At 44.5% G+C, this 21,610-nt stretch overlaps 2 protein-coding genes across 13 annotated transcripts in view; one reads left to right on the top strand and one right to left on the bottom strand.

Annotated features, from left to right (window-relative positions):
* The window catches only part of STX3 (syntaxin 3), a 145,436-nt gene that overhangs the window by 35,352 nt on the left and 88,474 nt on the right, over positions 1-21,610 (top strand). For 2 of the 12 annotated variants that reach the window (XM_060303161.2, XM_060303166.1), the window contains exon 9: positions 770-880. In XM_060303161.2, the coding sequence (XP_060159144.1) occupies positions 770-880 (111 nt within the window). Of the gene's footprint in view, positions 1-769; positions 881-992; positions 1,104-2,379; positions 6,300-6,815; positions 13,718-21,610 lie in introns of those variants that run through there. The other 10 variants (XR_009564836.2, XR_009564839.2, XR_009564837.2 and 7 more) reach the window with 10 other exon arrangements.
* Positions 9,433-13,401, bottom strand: MRPL16 (mitochondrial ribosomal protein L16). Its single transcript, XM_030849313.2, has 4 exons — positions 13,209-13,401; positions 12,788-12,853; positions 10,964-11,112; positions 9,433-10,116 (listed from the first exon to the last, which is right to left on the bottom strand). Exons 1-4 carry the CDS (start codon positions 13,261-13,263, stop codon positions 9,631-9,633), a joined length of 756 nt encoding a protein of 251 aa, XP_030705173.1. The 5' UTR covers positions 13,264-13,401; the 3' UTR covers positions 9,433-9,630.

The raw sequence follows: 21,610 nt of genomic DNA, 5'->3' as shown, positions 1-21,610 counted from the left end.
GGGTGAAGGGAATTCCCATCCTAAGATGCACAGAACTCAACTGAAGAGACCAAACTTCTGGTCAGGAAGTAATAGCCGGGCAAAGGTTGGGAATCTTATTAAGAGACTGCTGTCTCTTAACCAGATAACTCAGGTAAAACCAATGTCTGTCACTTACGGGACCTGGGAGTACCTTAGAGAAAGCAACTGTTCCCACCTCAGCTATCTATTGAGCACCTGACGTGTGCTGGGCACTATTCTATAGTAGTGAATGAACTCAGTTCAGGCCGAATGAACTTGGTTCAGGTCTGAATGACCAGGAAGAAGCCAGCATCCTGGCGATGCCCTAAGAACATGAGATAGATGTATTGGGTTGGCCAAAAAGTTGGTTTGGGTTTTTCCGTGAGATGTTATAGAAAAACCCAAACGAACTCTTTGGCCAACCCAATATCTTGGCTTCTCTCTTCACATACTTTAAAAAAAAAAAAAAAGTGGCGGGATCCTTCAGAATATCCCAGGCATCTAGACAGTGTGCTCCAGGTGCCCAGTGCAGTGCTTGTCACAGAGAAGTAACTGAGTGAATGTTTCTGGAATGAGTGACAGCCACCAAGGCCTGGGGAACCATAGGTAATCACGGGGAAGTTGTACAAGTTTGCCCCACAGAAGGCTGCATGTTAAAGTTTCCAGATGCTCTTCTTGGTGCTGAAAAGAAAGAGAACCCCTTTCTCATGTGAGCTAGGACTGTCCTGGGGTGGCTTTCCTGGGTGTGACTAGCGTCTGTCCTTTGCAGGGTGAGATGTTAGATAACATAGAGTTGAATGTCATGCACACGGTGGACCACGTGGAGAAGGCTCGGGAGGAAACAAAAAGAGCCGTGAAGTACCAGGGTCAGGCCCGGAAGGTGAGCCTCTCCTGCTGCCTTCGGAGAAGGGTCCACCGTGCGCGCCGTCTCTCGCTCTTTCTCCCCCCCCGTCCCTCTGTCTGCTGGACCCACCTCTTGCGTCCGTGGAAAGGGAGCCATGATTGATCGCATTGAGAACAACATGGACCAGTCAGTGGGCTTCGTGGAGCGGGCCGTGGCAGACACCAAAAAGGCTGTCAAGTATCAGAGTGAAGCTCGGAGGGTGAGCCCTTAGTCCCAGCTGGACCGACCGGCTTCTCCTCCCTCTGGTCGCCCCCACCCATGTCCTTGAGCCCGTGCCTTCCCTCCGTCTTGGCCTCATCCAAAAGCCTACCTCAGCTTCCCCTAGAGAATAGCTGCCCTTCCTTCCCAGGGGTGCCTCGCATGGATCTGGCTCACGTGCTCTCTACCCGAGAACCCCCATTTGCAGGCAGCTCGGCATCACTGCCCAGGTGTTGCGCCAATGCCCTGGACAGAGCTCGGGATCCCTTCAGCCGTTAACTTGACTCGTGCTCCTGAGAAGCCTCCCTTCATTGCCTTCCGCTCGGGCAGCCCGAGCCCCGCCCCGCTTGGTCTCTCTCCCTATCATGAACGCAGCGGTGTGCTGGTGGCTATGTGAACACTACCTTGTATCTTGGGGGCACCTGTCATTTCTCCTTTATAGATGAAACAGTTGAGAATCAGAGGTTAAGTAATTGGCTTCAGGCCACTTAGGAAGCATAGGAACCAGGATTCAAATTCAGCTTTCAATCAAGCTCTTTCCATCCTGTCTCCACTGCCCGCCCCCCACCTCTAGTTCTGGTGCCCCTGTCACCTGAGGACTTCTAAGCTTCTCTGCCTAGTGACTGTGGTGGCTAGCTCTGGTGGTTTTTGCTTTTTAGCCTGCTCTTTTCTGTTTCTCTTGGGCTCTGATACTTTTGTTCTTCGAGTCTTTCTTTTTCTTCCAACTTTACCTATTGCTTGGGCAGGTATCTAGGGAGCTGGGAAGTTATTTTACATGATGAATCCGGGCTGGTTTGCAACAGGACTGTAACCATACTTTCTGATCCCCAGTCACTGTACTGGGTTTGACAGGTGGGAATGTACTTTGGGGGAGAGATGGACAGATGTTTGTAATTAGGACTATGTCAAAAATGTTTCTATACTCCTTCTTGAAAAGGAACAAATGAGTCACTTATATCTTGGCCTGTTGCTGCTTGGAGACCCCATTATGGTTGCCCTTCTATCTGTGCACATACGAAGGCTGCCGTGTGAGCTGAGAGCTGATGGAAACTCCCTATTTCCATCTGCTGGCATTGCTAGTGCAGAAGTAATTTAAGAAACAAAATATCCTAATAGAGTGTCTTTATGTAGAGATGGTGGCTTTTTATTTCATTTATTTGGATTGATAAGATGCTTCCTATGTAGAGGCAGAGGGGTTGGGTTTTGGATGACTTACTATGGTTTTCTGGTTGTTTGTAATAATGACTTATTTTTATTTCTCTTATCCCTCTCTCCAGAAATTGATAATTATCATTGTGGTAGTGGTTGTGTTGCTGGGCATTTTAGCGTTGGTTATTGGACTTTCCGTTGGGCTGAAGTAAGGGCGGCCCGGGAGGCTGCTGCCCTGAAATGTAAGTAAATGGAAGGTACTCGGGGACTCTGGATTGGCTCCCTCTTGAGAAATGAGCCTGGGATTTAAAATTCTGCTTCTTCGCCCTGTGGTTGTCCTCGGACACACCGAGCGCTCTAAGACTTCAGTACCTGTGCGTTCTTTCATCTATGTAACTTGCTATTCTCGGGTCCTGGCTGCATGCAGGGGTTGGGTCTCCGTTCGTTCCTATTCTGTGGCTCTGTCCCCGCCCTTGTCCGCCCCTCATGTTCACTCCCTTCCCCAGAAAGCCTGCTCCTCCTCAGTTGGGTGCAGTCTATGTCTGCGATCTGGGGTTTGTCTTGTGAGTTAGTACTGGCTTTCAGGTATCTTGGGCTTTGCCTTCCGTATCCTTTTCAGTGTAAATGAAGCTTTGAATCGGGATTTGGGTCTGCAGGGTTTTGTTTGTGGTTGACTGGTTGGATCTCGAATGATAAGAGTAGCTACCATTTTTGAGGGCTGGGTTGTATCAGACAATGTACTAAATAAACACCTTACACATGCATCACCGAGTCCTCACGTCGCCCACATGAGACAGGTGCTATTATCATCCCTATTTTACAGATGAAGATGCTCAGGCTTAGAGAAGTTAGGTAACAGGGGCAAGTTTGAACACACAGCTAATAGTGGACCTAGCTTCTCTTTGTAAAACAAGGTGGCCATTTATCATCATCTGCAAAGTCTAGAAAACCTTAGAGGATAGCAACTTTAAAAACAAATATTTATTTGGCTGTGTCAGGTCTTAGTTGTGGCATGTGGGATCTTTGTTGTGCCATGGGGGAACTTCCATTGTGGCGTGTGGGCTCAGTAGTTGCGGTGCGTGGGCTCTAGAGTGTGTGGGCTTAGTTGCTCTGTGGCATGTGGGATCTTAGTTCCCTGACCAGGGATTGAACCTGCATTGGAAGGCGGATTCTTTTTTTTTTTTTTTTTTTTTTTGCTGTACGTGGGCCTCTCACTGTTGTGGCCTCTCCCGTTGCGGAGCACAGGCTCCAGACGCGCAGGCTCAGCGGCCATGGCCCACGGGCCCAGCCGCTCCGCGGCATGTGGGATCTCCCCGGACTGGGGCATGAACCCGTGTCCCCTGCATCGGCAGGTGGACTCTCAACCACTGCGCCACCAGGGAAGCCTGGAAGGCAAGGATTCTTAACCACTGGATCACCAGGGAAGTCCCAATAGCAACTTTAAAATTCAGGATATTAATTTCTTTAAAATCTGGTAAAAAGAATAGAACTGACCACTGAATCAAGGTTTCATGTGTACAGCAGTAGCATGACAAGAATCATCTAGTTATTGGCACTGTGAAGACTTCTGTGACCTCTTAAGTATTATTTTTCTGAATATGTTTATCCTCCCCAGTTGTGCTCTAGGATAACATCATCACCCCATCTTCATTGGGGAAGCTTTGTGAAGCTCAGTGAAATTAGGAACTTGTCCAAAGCCCACACAGCTTGCAAGGCAGAGCAGGTGTGACGCCTGAACTTTTCTGCATCTTTTTTCACTGTGCCTTTCTGCCTCCTAAGGTTAGTGGGGGATAGGGGGACTAAGGAGAAGAAGATTCTAGTGCCAGCAAGCTTCTGAAACTTGTATTCGAAAGGTGTTGATGGGAGCCCCACAGACAGAACAGGTGTTCTGCACCAGCGGTGGTGCCTCTCTTCCCATAAGTCCTTCCACAGTGACGCGACAGCCCCTAGGAAGGGCTGTAAAAGGCCCAGGGATTTTCCTATTTTTTTGCCTCATGTAACAGGGCTTTTTGTTTCTTGTACGGGGGGGTATTTAATTCCAGGCCCTGTCGTGGGTTTGTGCTGAGTTTTCCATTGTTCTCTCTCTGCAGCTGTTTCTGATCTCTCCTCTCCACCTTCTAGGTGTGTGGCTTGTGGCCGAGTCTTACTGTTCTCCGCCGCCACCCTGGGCGCTGACCAGCTCCTCCTCCCCCTGCCTCTTGTAGAGCCCATTTCACCCCAGCCTGATGTGGCCGCCCTTGTCTTCAGATGGGAACGGAGTGTGAATGGCCTTCCTGAGAGAGAGTGGGACCTGTTCCCTTGTTTTCTTGTAACCACCCTTGGACCTGACCCAGCAAACAGTCTAGCCCAGGAGAAATCTAAACTACTGATGCAGCCCTCAGAATCTTCTCCTGCCCCACCAACTCTGAAGCACCTTCTCCTGGACTGTAGAAACTGCCCCAGCTTCTCCTCCCCTCTGATGTGTCAAATTATGCCCTGCACCTTGGAGAACCTACCTGAGACCTCCCCAAGGTGCTGTATTTTCTACCTCATGGAGTGTTCTTCTCCCCAAAATCGCAGTGTATTTGTTGGGGGGCGGGGGGGATATCTTTAACAAAGCAAGGGGATTCTTCCAAGTTGGGCAACAGTAAGGCTTGGACCTGCGTCTTCTACCTGGCAGGATCCCAGTCCTCGTGGCTCGTCCTCCCTGTCCTGAAAGTAGGAGGGACTGGCAGAGGTCGTTCTGGTCTTGGAAGCTGACTTCTTGTTTGAAATTCAGCCTCAAATTAAGCTCTTTGTGTGTTCCGCTCGATGGCCAACTCGATCTCTGTCTATGTTGTACTCCCGCATGTTGACTCAAGGAGACGCTGCCACGAGGCAGTCGTCTGAGGTTACCGTCTGTAAAGGCTGGGGTATGTGCAGGAACTGTTTCCGTGTCTCAGTCTTGGGAACTAGCTGTTTATTGTTAGAGTGATGCTTTGCGAAGCCATTGCCTTGAGGCCCCGAATAACCAGGCACTAAAATGAGGCCAGGGATGAGGTGCTCGAGTCTCAGGCTCTGGGAATGTTTCAGGCTGGGGCGAGTAGGAGTATTCAGTCATTTCACGTGTTCCAAGTGTATTTTTATAATCGTGTGTGTGAGATGTATGTACCTATGTGTATGTGTCTCTCAGGAAGTAGGAAACTGGAAATGAGGTTATTATAACCTCAAAAAAATAACTTGAGCTAGGCTAAAAATTAGGCAAGAGACATTTGCTTACCTGCAAATGAATCATAGTAGCAATGTGATCTTCCCACATCATCGGGAAACCTGCTGTTTTCTGCACAAGCGCTCAGAGAATCACAGATGGTTGGGGCGAGGACTAACTTGATCCCCATTAGGTTTTTAGCAGACAGAAGGTGGGACGAGCTCGACACCTCTCCCCACTTGCTGCCTGGGCTAGGCTTGTCCTGAGAACGTCCCACAGCAATCTGGTACCGTTCATGTGACCTTTGGGACGTCCTGTCTCCAGGGCGGAGTCAGCTCCGGGAGGCCGGGGTCTACTCAGCAGCTGTTCCTGCTCCCAGATTAATGAGCTTCATAGATGCTTTGTCGCCCCCACTTGTCATGGAGCGAAGAAAAGCCAGGAAATGGTTAAGTGTAGTGACCGTGCTGAGCCAGTGTGAGCCCCTTAGATCCCCTGCTGGTCTCTGCCAGCCTCCCGGATTGATATTTCACCTTTGACTTTAATGCCTTCTAGGACAGGGCGAGCACCCTAACCCAGGCATGGTCCATTGGCTTCCTCTGCAAAGGAATGATTACTCCTAATCATTGCCCGGCACTTGGACAGAGCCAAGGGGACGCCCTCTTGCCTACGGCTGTGATGTCCAACAGGCCTGGCTCCGGCAACAGGGCAGACAAGCTTCAGTCACAGACAGATCTTTGCTCTCCTGAGGTTGAGGCCTGGGGCTTATAGTTCGGAACACAAGTGAAGGGATTTTTGTTCTTTCTTTGTACTTTTTTTTAAAATGTAAACTTGATTATTTTATTGCTAATTTAAGAATAAATGACTGTATTTGATTGTGAAGCAGTTCTGGCTCGATGTCCCTGTAGAACACCTGGTGGCTGCCACCATGTGGTGGCTTTTGTTTAGGTTTCGGAAAGGGGTTAACATTTTTTTTAACCATGTGCTACATCAGATGGATCAAAAGTTCTGATTTTTGAAAATGGCTGAACTCTCACAGAGTGCAGTGTAACTGGATTGGAGTCTTAGATTTCAAGGGAATCCCCCCCCGCAGAAGACTTCAGCTGACTCACTGAGAGTATCTGGCTCTGGGGGGAAGTGGCGTAAATCTGATACAATGGCAGCAGGAAGGCAGAACAACATACGAAACATCCTCTGAGCTCGCTGTTGATCTGAGTTTTGCATCTCTCACCGAGAAGTAACATTTCTCTTAGTACCCTGGGTTCTAGAAGCCAGATCCATTTCCCTTTACCTTCACATCTGCTTCCATGCCCAGACCCACCCTCGTCTCCCGTCCTCTGGAACCCTCTCTGCAGTGACACTGTTTCTCACGTGCTTTTCTTTCCTTGTCTGGATGAGCAGAAGAAGATCATGATCATGATCTGCTGTGTCATCCTTGCGATCATCTTAGCTTCTACTATTGGGGGCATATTTGCCTGAAAAAACACAAAACAAAACAGGTGAGCCATCTGTGGGGAGGGTCAGGCCTGTTTTCGCTCAAGACGCTTGTGTCCTGAGGGCTTTGGTTGTCACCAGGTGCCTTAATCTGTGTGGGACTGGGGGCTGGGATGAAGGTTGGAGAAAACCAAGAAAAATGCGTGAAGAGGGAGTTGGTAGGGAAAAGGTAGATGGGGAGACAGAAGGTGGCAGTCTGTCCCGTACGCAGGTCTGGTAGCAGAGTGTTTTGTTCAGAATGCTTTGCATAAGGGTGTTGATTTCCTGTAGTGAAATCTGGGCATTGGCATGTGGGAACGGCAGAGGAGAAAGAATTCATTATTGCATTAGAAGCACCCTGAACTCTTTGGAAGAGGGCCACACAGGGAGCCCAAAGTAAATATCAATAAAATTTTCCCCTTATGAGGTTAGGACAGGTTTTGGCAGCCTTGTGAGTAGTCCCTTACCCCTGTAGACAGGCTTGGTGATCCCAGCCCCACACGTTTTGCCGTATAATCTATGGTTTTTTTCCCTCCGTTTTTGTTATCCCCTTCAGTCCTCACAGATGGATCCTCACCTGGCATTTTCAATTCTTCTTCCACCTCTGTGGTGCCACCGCTTCTCCGCTGCAGATTCCTCCAAAGCTCTTCTTTCCATTGTGAAACCTCTTAGGACACAGGACCTCAACCACCTAGCAGTTAGAAGTTACGCAAAAGGGGATTTACAAAAATATGGACTTGGATGGCAGGCAGGGGTGAAGGAACAGGGAGTACAGCACTGCGTAGCAGGTTAGGAGGATGGTTAAAGGAGGAGACTGCAGGGTAGAGGAGAAAGCATAGGTACCTGTTTAGGAAATAAACTTGGAGCCAGAGCCCACGCTGACGTTATGGCTGAAGCACACCCGCTCATCAGGACCTGATTTTAACTGCCGGGAGTCAGTCAGGATCAGGGCACTTGTTACTTCTGCTCTTCTAGTTCTAGGTCTCACCTTTGACCAACGCTCTGTCTCCTTCCTTCTTCAGGGTCCAACATTCTCCGAGGTGATTGTCTAACGATAGGCCCCAGGCTATCTCCCTCGCTGCTGTGTCCCCAGTGCTTAGCGTAGTGCCTGCCGCTTACAGCTGCTCAAGAATCTGTTGACTTTATCTGAAATTAAGCTCTGATTTCTGCTATGGCCGAGTCCTTGGACTTGCCTCTTAAACGCTTTAAGGCATCAGTGGGAAATGGTCTGTGTCACAGGCCGTTTAGAAATGCCTGGGAATGGTCGATCCACCCACGCAGAAGCAGAGCAGGCCCCACTTTCACAACATACACTTTAAAGTCCTTTTTTTACGGGAGGTGGTGATAAGAGTTCTGTCAACGGCCTCTTACTTTGCAGAGATGGCTGGCCCCAGGATTGTGGTTCAGTAATTACACGTGGACCCCAAAAGAAACACGTTATGCTGTGATTGAACACCCAACAGTCACGAATACCATGCTCTGTGAACCCTAACAAAGAAGAGGTGACAAAGTTAGGTCAGAAAAACGAGGCTGTCACTCACACCCCTTCTCACTGATGCACGTTGCCGGCTGAAACTGGCTTTGTTGGCCGGCAACTTGTGTACAAGAAACTGTTCCAAACACTGTCCCCAATTCAAGGTTCAGGGGTGTTCTAATGCAACTTAGGGATTAGTTATAGTACAAGAGGTTCACTAAAAATATATTTAAAAATCACGGTATACAATTCTCAAGGACCACACAGCTGCTTAAATTTGTACTTTTGAAAGTAAATTATTTTCTTTGCCGGAGGTCTTACTTTTTAAGAAAGTGGGATTTAAAAAATTGACATCTTAGTCTGTGTGCTGTTTTCTGCCCACTTTCAAAGCAAATGGTTTAGTATTTTTCCTATCAATCTGTATTTCCTTTGGTTTGAATACAGGATAGAAACCACTGCTGGCTAGCTCTGAAAAAATAGATGAATTCTGTTAAAGGCAAACAGGGAGCTGGAACCATGGGGTTTGAATCACCCAGGGCCCTTGTTCATTCAACAGTAAGATGTGAGTGCTGTGTGGCACCTGCACTGTGCTAGGACCTGTAGGGACACAGATATAGAGCCAAATACCCCCCATCCCCAGAGGGTTTCAGGCCTAGGAAAGACCACACAATTCAGGTTTTGTTTCTATCAGTTCCTTTTGGTAAAAGGCAAGGGTATGTCTGTTGCCGTATTGTCCAACATCCCCCCTTCTAAGATTGAGAGAAGATGGGTAGCTGGGCGTAAATAAATAAGTTGAATCAATTAACCTATGTACTATTGTTTTCTTTGCTTTTCCAAAAACACTAGAAGTCTGTAACTAGTAAAATGTCATAGAAACTAGCTCCTTAAGTGTGTACATATAAAAGGCAGTACAGACATTAAGTCTGACCTGAATCAGAGGTGGGAGATGCAAACGTTTGCTTCAGCCTTGAAGACATTTATCTTATAGCCGGGGAGAATCAGAGCTCCTAACAGTCAGTCAGGCCTGGTTCTTAATCATTTAAGGGAATTAGTGACCAGTGAGAAGTTACATCATCTTGAGGTGATGCTCAAACTTTATTTAATATAAATACAGTGCACTTAAAAAAACCTGACAGATGACGTACAGCTTTTCAGAAAGCATCTACTCATATGCTGCTCCTTGGTTATGACATCAGAGCTACCCAAAGACTTGAAGGACTGGCTGAGGGGAATAAACAGCCTGTGTCCGTTTCCTGCTTACAATCCTCACTACACACGCTCAGGCATGTAGAACTTGCCCCAGTATCGCCCCTTATGGGTCAGGTCGTAGGGGCTCAGCACTTTCCGTATCCCCAGCATGTTGGCAGTGACAATGCGCTCAAAGGTCCAGGGGTTTTGGTTGTTCCGTTCTCGTTCTTCTCGATCTTTCCACATCTTCTCTAGAGTCTCACGGCTCACGGCCTTCGCGGGGAAGGGCAACTTGTGGGCAACCTGGTTGAGGAAACCCCGTACCTCTTGGAATTCACAACGCCCGCCCATCTCTACTATGAGGCGGCCAGCCTTCACAGGGGTCACGTAGTGGTCGATGGCACCTTTGCCGCCCCCCATGCGCTGTCCCATACTCTTGCGGGTGATGGGCTTGAAAGGGGCTGGTACTCGCCATAAGGCAAACATGTTCTTGGGGTCCATAGACCGGTTGATTGTCAGGCGCATCATTTCAAAATGCCCCCAGTGGAGGTAGCCGCCACCCAGTGCCTAAAAGTAAATGGAAGAATTAGAAACATATGGGGATTTAGATATCCTTCATGGGATCTATTATGTCTCTTCTTTTATGGTAACTGTGGCTTCAATGATACACATGAAAGTAAAAATATAAGTTCTAGTAAGTACCATGGAGGAAAAGCCTAGGGTACAGTAATAAATGGGAACAAGGGTGGACCCGCTTCAATGGATAGCCAGGGAAGACCTCTTTGAGGAGGTGACCTTTATAGCTGAGGCCAGAATGGAACGAACCAGCCAAGGGGAAACAGATGAGTGTTCCAGGCAGAGGAATGGCACATGCGAAGGCTCTGGCGCAGCAGGTGGCTTGGTGAGTCTGGGCAGAAGCCAGTGTGGCCGGAGTAGAGAGAGGAATGGGGAACAGACTGCGTTCCGAGAGGCTGGCAGGGGCTGATCGTGCAGGCTGTGGGAATCGGACGTCAAAACATCACTCTGGCTGCCTGATGGGAACTAAATCCTTGTCCGTAGCCATGTGTGTAGGTACTGACGTCAAGTCTTCACGGAAGCTACTTGATGAGTAAGGAAACATCTGTCCCATGTACTAAAACATGGATAGTTTTATTTTGACCAGAGGCTTGAGAAAATCTCATGGTCTAACTATGGGGTAAGTTAGGTACCCTCTTCCTTCTGCTTTTACATTATTTTCACTCTACGTAAAACAAAAAACATTTATGACTTAATGCTTACTGGGTCCTGCTCATCAGTTTAAAGAGCAACTAGTGGCAGTTCTAGTAAAACCTGTGGAGGAAGAGACGAGAATGAACTCAAGGAGTCTATTTTAATCCCTGGCTTCCGTCCTATAGCCGCTTGACGCTGGACTCACCAAGATCGCAAAATTGCCTTCAGTGAACTCAGTGGCTTCAGTGGAAGGTCCCCTTATGTCACTCAGGTTTTTAGGCTCTCTTCTCACTTTTGGCACAAGTGGTACCCTTTCAACAAATCTAAGCTTGGGCTTTTCAGGAATGGAAACATCTAAAAGGAGCACAGACAACCAAGAGTAAGTCAAACCACACATCTCAAAGGATTCATTTTCTTCCTAGAAAGATTTATAACAATCAGGTCAAAGTCTTAAAGTTACCACTCAACAACAATTCCAGAAGTGTGTGAGGCTTATCTTGTGGATGCTTTTCGCTGACACTAGAATCTTCTGATTACGACAGTGGTTGATGCAAATGTTTTTGAATCTTTTAAGAGCAGAGTTTTAACCTTCAAACCAAAATGCTTTTTTAAAATGCCTACTCTGTACCTAACACCTGAAAAAGGGACTGTTAGAGAAGGTACAAAGATATAAGAGTGTCACAGAATAACACTAGGTAACATTTGTGTGTGTGTGTGAATGTTTACTAAGTGCTGGAATTGAGCTGAGTGCTTTACATGCATTATCTCATTTAATCGTTAAAACAACTTGATAGCCTTGGTATCTTTTAGGGCTTCCTTTTTAATATTTTTAAACCTTTAAAAGTTTAACACACACGTATCAAAGGGCCCCATAAAAAAATGTGAATTACCACAAAGTGAACACACAGACACACCCACATAACATCCACATCAAGAAACACAACATTAGGCAGGTGGTATTTTTAATCCATTTTATAGAAGAGGAACTTCAGGCCTAGAGACATTTTATAATTTGGTTCGGGTCATCCAGTCAAAACAGAAAAGCTAGACACTATGTCACTTAAGAAAAAATACCACACTGCCTCTCTGATAAGAGGCAGTGGAAAGGATACTATATTGTACATCAAAATACCTAAGTTCTCCTGCTCTGCCCATTCTTGCTGGGAAACTTACAACCTAGTACTCCTTTGATCAGTGCTCTTTCCTTTATATATACAGGGGCTTTTCATGCTGAGGCCTGCACTACAATGTGGTTGCTGGGTGAGGGGCCAGACATGCTACGTCTTTATCATGTCTGAGGTTTTGACAATATGGAAAAAAAAATTAACTTGTGAGTCATCTAAAGTATTTCTACAGTAAAACAAGCATGGCTCTGTGATGGAGTCCAATATAAAACAGGAGACTTTAAGGGCTACAGAAACTGCCCCCTGCCATTTCTATATGTAGCTACACAGAAACTTAGTAATGCTTTCTCTTGCCTCCACGGCCATATGTACTCCAGTGCATGTAGTAGTTTCTCAATTATGTGTAGAAGATAAGGCCCTCAGAGGTCAAGGCCGCTCTCATTGTTTTTGAGATTTCCAATATATTAAAAAAAAAAAGGTAAGTTAGATATACCAAATTGTGGCTTACCTTCATTGTTTATATTAACAGATTAATGCTTTTCACATAATATTGTTGCTGCCTGCACATGTGTAACCTCATTTGGAGAAAACATCAAAAGTCTCAGTTGAGGCCAGTTAGGTTTAGCTGAGTGGGCAGCTGTGGGCCACGCACCAGTGGTAGGCCATATGGGAGATATCCCATGACAGGTTGGCTCCCTAAAAGCAGGAGCCTTTTTGAGTCTCTTGTTCTTCGATTTCTCTCTAGCGTTTAGAACACTGCCTGGCATACAGTATGTCTTCAATACATAATTACTGAATGGGTGAATGGGGATAGGGGGCACAAGAACACGCCTACTCTTTACCTATCCTCTGCTGGGTTCCATCACAGAAAAGGCTTACAAACAGGAAAACGGATAAGCTCTCACCTTCAAAAGTGGGCACCGGGAGCAGCGTCTTTAGGCCAGCGCTGGCGGGCGGCGCTGCCCAAGAATCTACAAAGACAGATCAAGTTAAACGACGAAGGCCAGGGCTTGGTACACTCTGGGCCAAATACGCTCCTGACAGAGGTGTCCTGTGGGTTTGGGACGTGGGTTCCACTAAAGGGGCTCACAGGCACTGCCCCCCGCCCCCAAAGACAAGCCGGGGACTCTGGGCGCCGATCCCCAGGTTGCACGAACGCTGTTGACCCTTTTGCACGAATCTTATGGCGGGAGGGGCGGCAGCAAAGGGCAGCCCTTCCCCGTGCTTCCGCAACCGTGCGCAGAGTCTTGGGACCGTGCGAGATACCCGATGCGGGGGAGGGGTGTGGAGAGAGGCAAGGCCTGGAGGGATCAGGGGATTTCTGACCTAACAAACGCGCCCGCAGGACGGGCGCGCGGGCGCGAGCCAGCAGCCGCCACATGGTCGCGCGCGTGCGGTCGCGTCGGGCTCCCCACGGCGACCGCAGCGAACACTTCGACGGGGGCACGGAACGCGGCACTCTCGAGACACGCCGAAACCGGCTCCGGCTCCCACCTGGTCGGGCCGGAAGTTGCGTTCGCGCCGGTCCCCCCTGCAGTGAGGGCGGGTAAAGCGGAAGAAACCGGAGCCTCGGAACGTGGGTTCCGGCCTGGTGTGTGCGGGTCCCGCCCCGCGTTCTTTCTGGGGTCTCTCCGGAGATGAGGGCGGCAGGGCAGGGGGTTCTCTCCCCGCAGTACCATGCTGAGAAAGCCTGGGTTCGTATGGCAAGTTGGTTCCTTACAATTCACTACGTTACGCCGCGTCTCTAGCCCCCTTCTCTCCCGCAAGACGTTAGAAAAAAGCGAAGGACTCATCACTGTCTTAACATTTACTGGGCTCTTGCACGGTGTCGGGCGGTGAGTACCTCATCCTTGCGTCTAGTCCTCCCAACGAATCCGTGCGATAAGTCAGTCATTACACCCACTTTGCAGATTCCATCTCGAAGGTCAAAGGATTTAACTTTCCTAGGGTCACACAGCAGGAAAACAGTACAATCAGTATTTGAGCACAGTCGGTGTGACTCCACAGACCCCAGTGAACGGACAATATGACTCGATATCAAGTTAAAATGAAAAAAGGTATAATTCTTCTGGGAGAATGTTGGGCAACTCATTTTTATGGGCATGATGCTTTTTAATATTTAGAAAGAGAGAGTGTCTCTTTCCAAGCTTCTAGGATACCGATGGGATTACCAATTGAGGCAGATGTCTGTTGTATTTAAATCATGCTGAATCTGTGCGTGGTCTTTCTCCAAGGATTAATATCGTAAATGGCAACAAATAAAACCTGTAATCTCGCAAAGCTACTGGAAGAACTCTCCCTGTCCACAGTTTTATGTACTTCTTGATTATTTGCACACTGACTCTGTATCAAAAGAGTTAGTGAATTTTATTACAGCCAATCATTTCTGTCCCAAGAGCAGTTTTAAAAGGTTCAACTGCCCCCGCCCCCTCAGCCCGTGTCAGATTCTGGGCAGCCCTTCTGTGCTCCCCTCTCCCTTCCACCGAAAGTGGGAGATTCAGATGTACTCAGGTATTTAAAAATCTCAAGCTGAATATTGTATAAGATTGTTTGGATGGAGAATAAAGCTGCCGTACAATCACTCTTTGATTGGTCTCTAAGTCTTCTGGTGCCCTAAAATTTCTACCTCATTGCTTATTTTAAAAGAACGAAAAATTAACTCAAAATTCTACATTTAAGGAGTACCGTAATGTCTATTTTTCTTTGTAAGAGTTGTGTTAAGTACAATGGAGGATACAAATATGAAAAATCGGTGACCCTTTATGAATTTATATTTATGTAGGGATGATATGATGAGAATACAATTAGCTAACGTTGAGATATGAGAAGTTTAAATAAAGGGCTGTGAAAAATCGAAGGATGGACCTGAGGTCTTCCCTGATCACAGAAAATCATTTTTCCCTTCGATTTTTCTTCTCTTCTGATAGTTCTATGGCTGTTATTTGTAGGAGACTGAGGTTCAGGGATTAAACAATTTGCTGCACAGCTAGTATGATGCAAAGTAGGATTAAGAACCTTGATGAACTTACTTTTATTGGAATGCATTTGCTAACATCTCCCAAAAGTTGATCTTTGGACTTTCCTGAGGCCTCTGTTAAAAATGTAAATATCTGGTCCCCACTTACTAAGAATCTCTAAAGGTGGGGTTCAGGAAGTCCTATTGTGAACTAGCCCCACGGGTGATTCTAATGTCCAGTCAAGTTTGGGAATCAGTGCTCTATGAGCACTTTGAAAATTTAAAAAGTAGAGTATAGGTACAAGGCATTGTCTCTGGACTATACAAGCCAGTACTCACTGGGATGTATATTTTTCCCACCTGTATAAAAATTAACACCTCAGTTTTTAATCATCTTATTTAAACATCCAGAGATAACAGAAACTTATAGCCCAGTCCCAGGTCCGGTTGTTGACTTAAATGGCACACACAGACACACACACACATACACATACACACCTTACTGCCATGAGAAAAATGAATGTGTCTACACATATTCCAGAGCTTTCCAGCTAAATTAGAGTCAGTCCCAACTTGGGGAGTTAATAGAGTTTTACAGGAGAGCTATTTCCAGCATTTCTCAGGGAGTAAGTCAACAGGCACGAAGAATGGATCTAGTCCTAATTGTTTGGCCAAGAAGAGGGAACAATGCCAACTACTGTTCATGCTTTTGTCTTGGCGTTTACGGACTAGATCCAAGGTATTCCTATGAATTTTTTCACCATAATAAATGATTCCCTATTGTGGCTTAGTCAGGTTATTTACAAGTCTGTTATTATAGACCATGCTGTAATAAACATCCTTATACAGACCATTTGGGTACTGTTTTGGTATTTCTTTTGAGCAAATTCCAAAGAAAAATCACTGGATCAAAGGGATGTTCATTTAAAATCGTTTTACCTCATCAGATTGCGTGAAACTGGCCTTCACCAACAATGTATCAGCGTGACTTTATATACACCCCTTCTGAGGAAGGATATGAACGTTCTTTTAGAACTTTGCCAATATGAAAGGTGAAAAACCACATCCAGTGTTATGTTTATAACAGGATTTTAAAGCAGAATTGCTTCTGACTTAGTTTTGCCTGAGGGCCCAAGGTATGTGGTAATCCCCGTATTCCCAAGTGAGGAGCTGGGCCTCCTAGGCTGGACTTATCAAGGAGCTGGTTAGAAGTGGCTTTGCTCTTCTTAGCTACCCACTCTCCTTCAGCCTGTAAAAAGCACTGGAAAAATCAAGAAAAGAAGTGGAAACTGGCAATGACAGTAAAGATTTCTTTGGACAGAGCTGACATACTGTGAGTTTCACTTCCCCTCTCCAATGGTTAGGGATGAGGTGAGCCATCCAGCCTAGTGAGAGACACTTCAGGACCACGCAGAGAGCTTGGTATGAGGCCTCCGCAGTTTGAAGGGGGTTGGTGTTGACACGGGCTCGGGAAAGTCTACGTTTGGAGGCTGATCAAAGCAGCCTGTGACATCAGAGTAGAGAGAAGTAGCCACACTACTATTGATGGCAGGTCAAAGGTGTGAATATCCTGTTGACCAGATGCGGACCCCAGTGCAGTGTGTGGGTTTACGGTTTTCTTATATCCTGTCCAACGGGACCCCATGGAGAGACAAGGAGAAAGAAGGTGGAAGAGGTGTAATGATGGGTGTCCAGGGCCTGTGAGAAGAATTATATGCAAACAGCCAACCGTTTAGCAGAGATGAATTTGCCTGCGTCAAGGGAACTGAGATGTCCTCAGCAGTTAGGGTTAGGGTGTGTGTGTGTGTGTGTGTGTGTGTGTGTGTGTGTGTGTGTGTGTGTGTGTGTGTAATTTTATTGCCTCACAGTTCTGGAGGCTTGAAGTGTGAAATCAAGGTGTCAGCAGGGTTGGTTTCTTCTGACGGATGTGGGGAAGGATCTCTGCTTGGCTGGTAGATGGCCGTCTTCTCCCTGTGTCTCTTCATACCGTTTTCCCTCTATGTTTGTCTGTCATGTGTCCAAATTCCCCCTTTTTATAAGAACGCTAGTCTTATTGGATTAGGGCCCACCTTAATTAACTCACTATAACTTGATTTCCTCAGTAAAGCTCCTTTCTCCAAATAAGGCCACATTTTGAGGTGCTGGGGGTTAGGACTTCACTTATGTTTTTTTCAGGGGAGAGGAGGATACAAGTCAACTCATAACAGGTACCATGACGGTAAGCCATCCCAAAGGGGTCAGAGGTGAGGGGTCAGGGGTAGAAAAGGTCTTAAGTGATTGGTAAATGTGCAGAAGTGAGGAAATAAGAGCCCTCTTCCCTTGCCTCCATTTTTGTTTTCACCACTTTCTATCTGGCGTTGGGCTGAGCTGGGAACGGGGAGCAGCTTTACCTCCAAATGCAATTCAGAGTTTTGATTTTTACACAGTTTTGGACATTTTAGTTACTGAAATCAATACGTTCTCTGTGGCTAGAAGTGACAACACAACTTTTTTTTTTTTTAATATCAGAGAGTAATGAAAAATGCAAAAAAAATCCCAGCCTTACAGAGTTGGTTTGGATAAATAGTAGAAGGGTAAACTAAAGTTGATTTCTGATAGCCTTCTCTGAGTTCTACTTAGTGATCTAACTTACATCTGGTTATACTTAGTTTGCTTTTTTGTTTTTATTTTTTTGGCCAAACAACATGTGGGATCTTAACTCCCAGACCAGGGAGCGAACCCACAGTCCCTGCATTGGAAGCACGGAGTCTTAACCACTGGACCACCAGGGAAGTTCCTTAGTTTGCAATAACTAGCAATAAAAATTTTAAAAAATAACTAGCAGTGCTGAACTTTTTCTCATCTCTTTGGTTTCATATGTTTTTGTCTGTTTGTTTTACTGTATGTGTGATTTGCTTGCTTGTGTACTTTTCAATCATACTGTTCATTTTTTTTCGATTCAAAACTGCTTGTTATGTATAAGTACATTAAGTCCTCTTCAGTTGTATATGTTTTGATTTTTTTTTTCATTTTTCAGTATGTCCTTTAATTTTCTTTTTGAGGCATGACCATTATGATTTTTTTTTTTTTTTTTGGCCGTGCCGCGCAGCTCGCGGGATCTTAGTTCCCTGACCAGGGATTGAACTTGGGCCCTTGGCAGTGAAAGCGAGGAGTCTGACCATTGGACCGCCAGGGAATTCCCCATTATGTTTTTTTTTAAGCAGTAAAATCTGACAGTAATTTTCTTAAGAGTTTTTGACTCTGAGCATATGCTTATAAGGGCCAGAGGTAGGGATCTAACATAATTCTTTTCCAAGTTGAAAATCCTCATTTAATATGTGACTTTATAATGTACTGAATTCCCACATAATTTTTTTGATTCCGTTTGACATTTTATTCCCTTCTCATGTTCTCTCTGTTCTGAAACCAGTGATACACTCTTTCAATCATTGTTACTTTATTACACATTTTTATATATGTCTTGTCAAGGTCTCCATTTTTGCACTTTACTTTGCAAAAAACATTATGGCACGTTTTGCATGTTTGATCTTCAAGATAAAATTTAAAACTTTTTGTTAAGTTCCATTTTCTCTCCCTTTCCATTTTTATTTCCTTGGCCAGAATTCTTGTTCTTCATATTTTTGTGTGTGTGTGTTCATTTCAATCTCAGAATCATTTGCACTTCTGAGCAAGACTCAAGGCTTTTGCTATTTCAAAGAACTACAGGCTCTCAGCTGGGAGGGGCTAGAGGAGTCAAGTTAGTTCTACCTCCTCATCAGCATGTTATCCTCAATCATGAACTTGCTACAAGTCATTCAGATAGCTGGTTAAAGGCAAGTACAGTTGCATATTGTTTTTATTTTATTTTTTATTAAAAATTTATTTAGTTAGTTATGTATTTAATGGTATTTCAGGAAATTGATTTATTACCATATGTTCCAGAGCTTAAAGCTGGCATTGCTGAGACAACTCTAAAGAGTGTACCTGCAAACAAAGTCAAGGACTTGGTTCCAGAAGCAGGCAACTGTGTGAAAGCTGATTGGCAAACCCAGACCCAAAGGAACAAGAATCATTTACTTGTGAAATTTAATTGTAGTCAGTTGTTTTGGAATATTTTTGGTTTTTAAAAAAATTTTTATTGGAGTATAGGTGATTTGCAATGTTGTGTTAGTTTCAGGTGTATGGTAAAGTTAACCAGTTATACATATACATGTATCCACTCTTTTTTAGATTCTTTTCCCATATAGGCCATTACAGAGTATTGAGTAGAGTTCCCTGTGCTGTACAGCAAGTCCGTATTAGTTATCTATTTTATATCTATAGTGTGTATATGTCAATCCCAATCTTCCAATTTATCCCTCCCCACCCTTACTCCCTGGTAACCATAAGTTTGTTTTCTACATCTGTGACTCTGTTTCTGTTTTGTAGATAAGTTCATTTGTACCTTTTAAAACTTGTTTTAATTGAAATGTAGTTGACATACAATATTATGTTAGTTTCAGGTGTACTACGTAATGACTTGACATTTGCATACATTATGAAATGTTCCCCACAAGATAAGTCTTGTAACTGTCTGGACCCATAAAATGTTATTACGATATTATTGACCACATTCCTTATGCTATATATTCCCTTAACTTATTTATTATATAACTGAGGTTCGTACCTCTTAACCCCCTTCACCTATTTCACTGCTCCCCTTCTGGCAATCACCTGTTTGTTCTCTGTATCTGTGAATCTGTTTTCATTTTGTTTTGTTTGTTTGTTTGATCTTAGATTCCACATATAAGTGAGATCATGCGATATTTGTCTTTCTTTGTCTGACTCATTTCACTTAGCACAATACCCTCTAGATCCATCTAGATTGTCACAAATGGTAAGATTTCTATTGATAGACACTTAGGTTGCTTCCATACCTTGGCTGTTGTAAATAGTGCTACAATAAACATTGCAGTGTTTATATCTTTTTGACTTATGTTTTTTTATATCTTCATCAGGTCAATACTCAGAAGTGAAATTGCTGGATCGTGTGGCAGTTCTATTTAAATCTTTAAAGGAGGCTCCATACGGTTTTTCATAGTGGCTGCATCAATTTACAATCCTACCAACAGTGCACGAGGCTTCTAATTTCTCCACATCCTTGCCAACACTTGTTATTTGTTGTCTTTTTGATGATAGCCATTCTGACAGGTGTGAGGTTGTATCTCATTGTGGTTTTGATTTGCTGATTAACAATATTGAGCATCTTTTCATGTACCTGTTGGTTTCTTTATGTTTTCTTTGGAAAAAAATGTCTATTCAGGTCCTCTGCCCATTTTAAAATCAGGTGTTTTTTTTTTTTTCATGTTGAGTTGTATGAGTTCTTTGTGTATTTTGGATATTAATCTTTTATCAGATACATCATTTGCAAATATCTTCTTACACTTGGTAGGCTGCCTTTTCACTTGATTGATAGTTTCCTTTGCTGTACAAAAGCTTTCTAGTTTGATGTAGTCCCATTTTAAAAATTTTTGCTTTTGTTTCTCTTGCCTAAGGAGACATATCCAGAAAAATACTGCTAAGGTTGATGTCAAAGAGCTTACTGCCTCTGTTTCCTTCTAGGAGTTTTATGGTTTCAGGTCTTACATTTACAACTTTAATCCATTTTGAGTTTTTGTATATGGTGTGAGGAAGTAGTCTCGTTTAATTCTTTTGCACATAGCTGTTCAGTTTATTTATTAAAGGGGCTGTCTTTTCCCCATCATATATTCTTGTCTCCTTCATTGTAGCTTAATTGACCATATAAGTGTGGTTTATTTCTGGATCCTATTCTGTTCCTTTGATCTATTTTTTGTGCCAGTACCATACTGTTTAGATTACTGTAGCTTTGAAGTGTAGTTTGAAATCAGGGAGTGTGATACCTCCAACTTTGTTCTTCTTTCTCAGATTGCTTTGGCTCTTCAGGGTCTTTTGTGTTTCCATAGAAATTTTAGAATTTGTTCTAGTTCTGTGATCAGTGTCTTATAGTTTTCTGAGTACAAGTATTTTCCCTCTTTGGTTAGATTTATTCTTATTTTATCCTTTTTGATGCAATTATAAGTGGAATTGTTTTCTTAATTGTTCTGATAGTTTGTTGTTAGTATATAGAAACATGACATTTCTTTCTATTAGTATCCTGCAACTTTATTGAATTCATTTATTAGCTCTAGTTATTTGGTAATGTCTTGAATTTTCTATGTGTAGTATCATGTCATCTGCAAACAGTGATAGTTTTATTTATTCCTTTCCAATTTGGATTCCTTTTATTTCTTTTTTCTTTGTCTGACTGCTGTGACTAGAACTTCCAATACTATGTTAAATAAAAGTGGCAAGAATAAGCATCCTTGTCTTGTTCCTGATCTTGGAGGAAATGCTGTCAGCTTTTCATGCTTGAGTAAGATGTTGGCCGTAGGCTTGCCTTTATCATGTAGAGGTATGTTCCCTCTATATCCACTTTGTTAATTCCATACTATTTTTAAAGAGGGGAAAAGTATTTGGTAGCAATCTTCCTTCCTCTTTCTCCTGCATCTTCACAAAAGTGGTTATGCATAACTGACCACTCCCTAAAGGAGGCTTATCCTTTACCAGCCATGACCACTAGAGGTCACAAAAGCACTTATTTTAGTCACTGAAACGACGGAATGCAGTCTGGGGCATTACAGATTACGCAAAAATGAACCCACACAGACTACATTTAATTAAGGTGCTTCCTCAAAGGGGAATTGCAACTTCTCATAGCAGACCCATTGTCAACCTCACTCCCCTGTCCCCCACC

Source organism: Globicephala melas, chromosome 8, assembly GCF_963455315.2.
Source record: "Globicephala melas chromosome 8, mGloMel1.2, whole genome shotgun sequence".
Lineage (NCBI taxonomy): Eukaryota > Metazoa > Chordata > Mammalia > Artiodactyla > Delphinidae > Globicephala > Globicephala melas.
The sequence above is the reverse complement of the archived record's forward strand: the minus strand, read 5'-3'. Positions and strand labels throughout refer to the sequence as shown.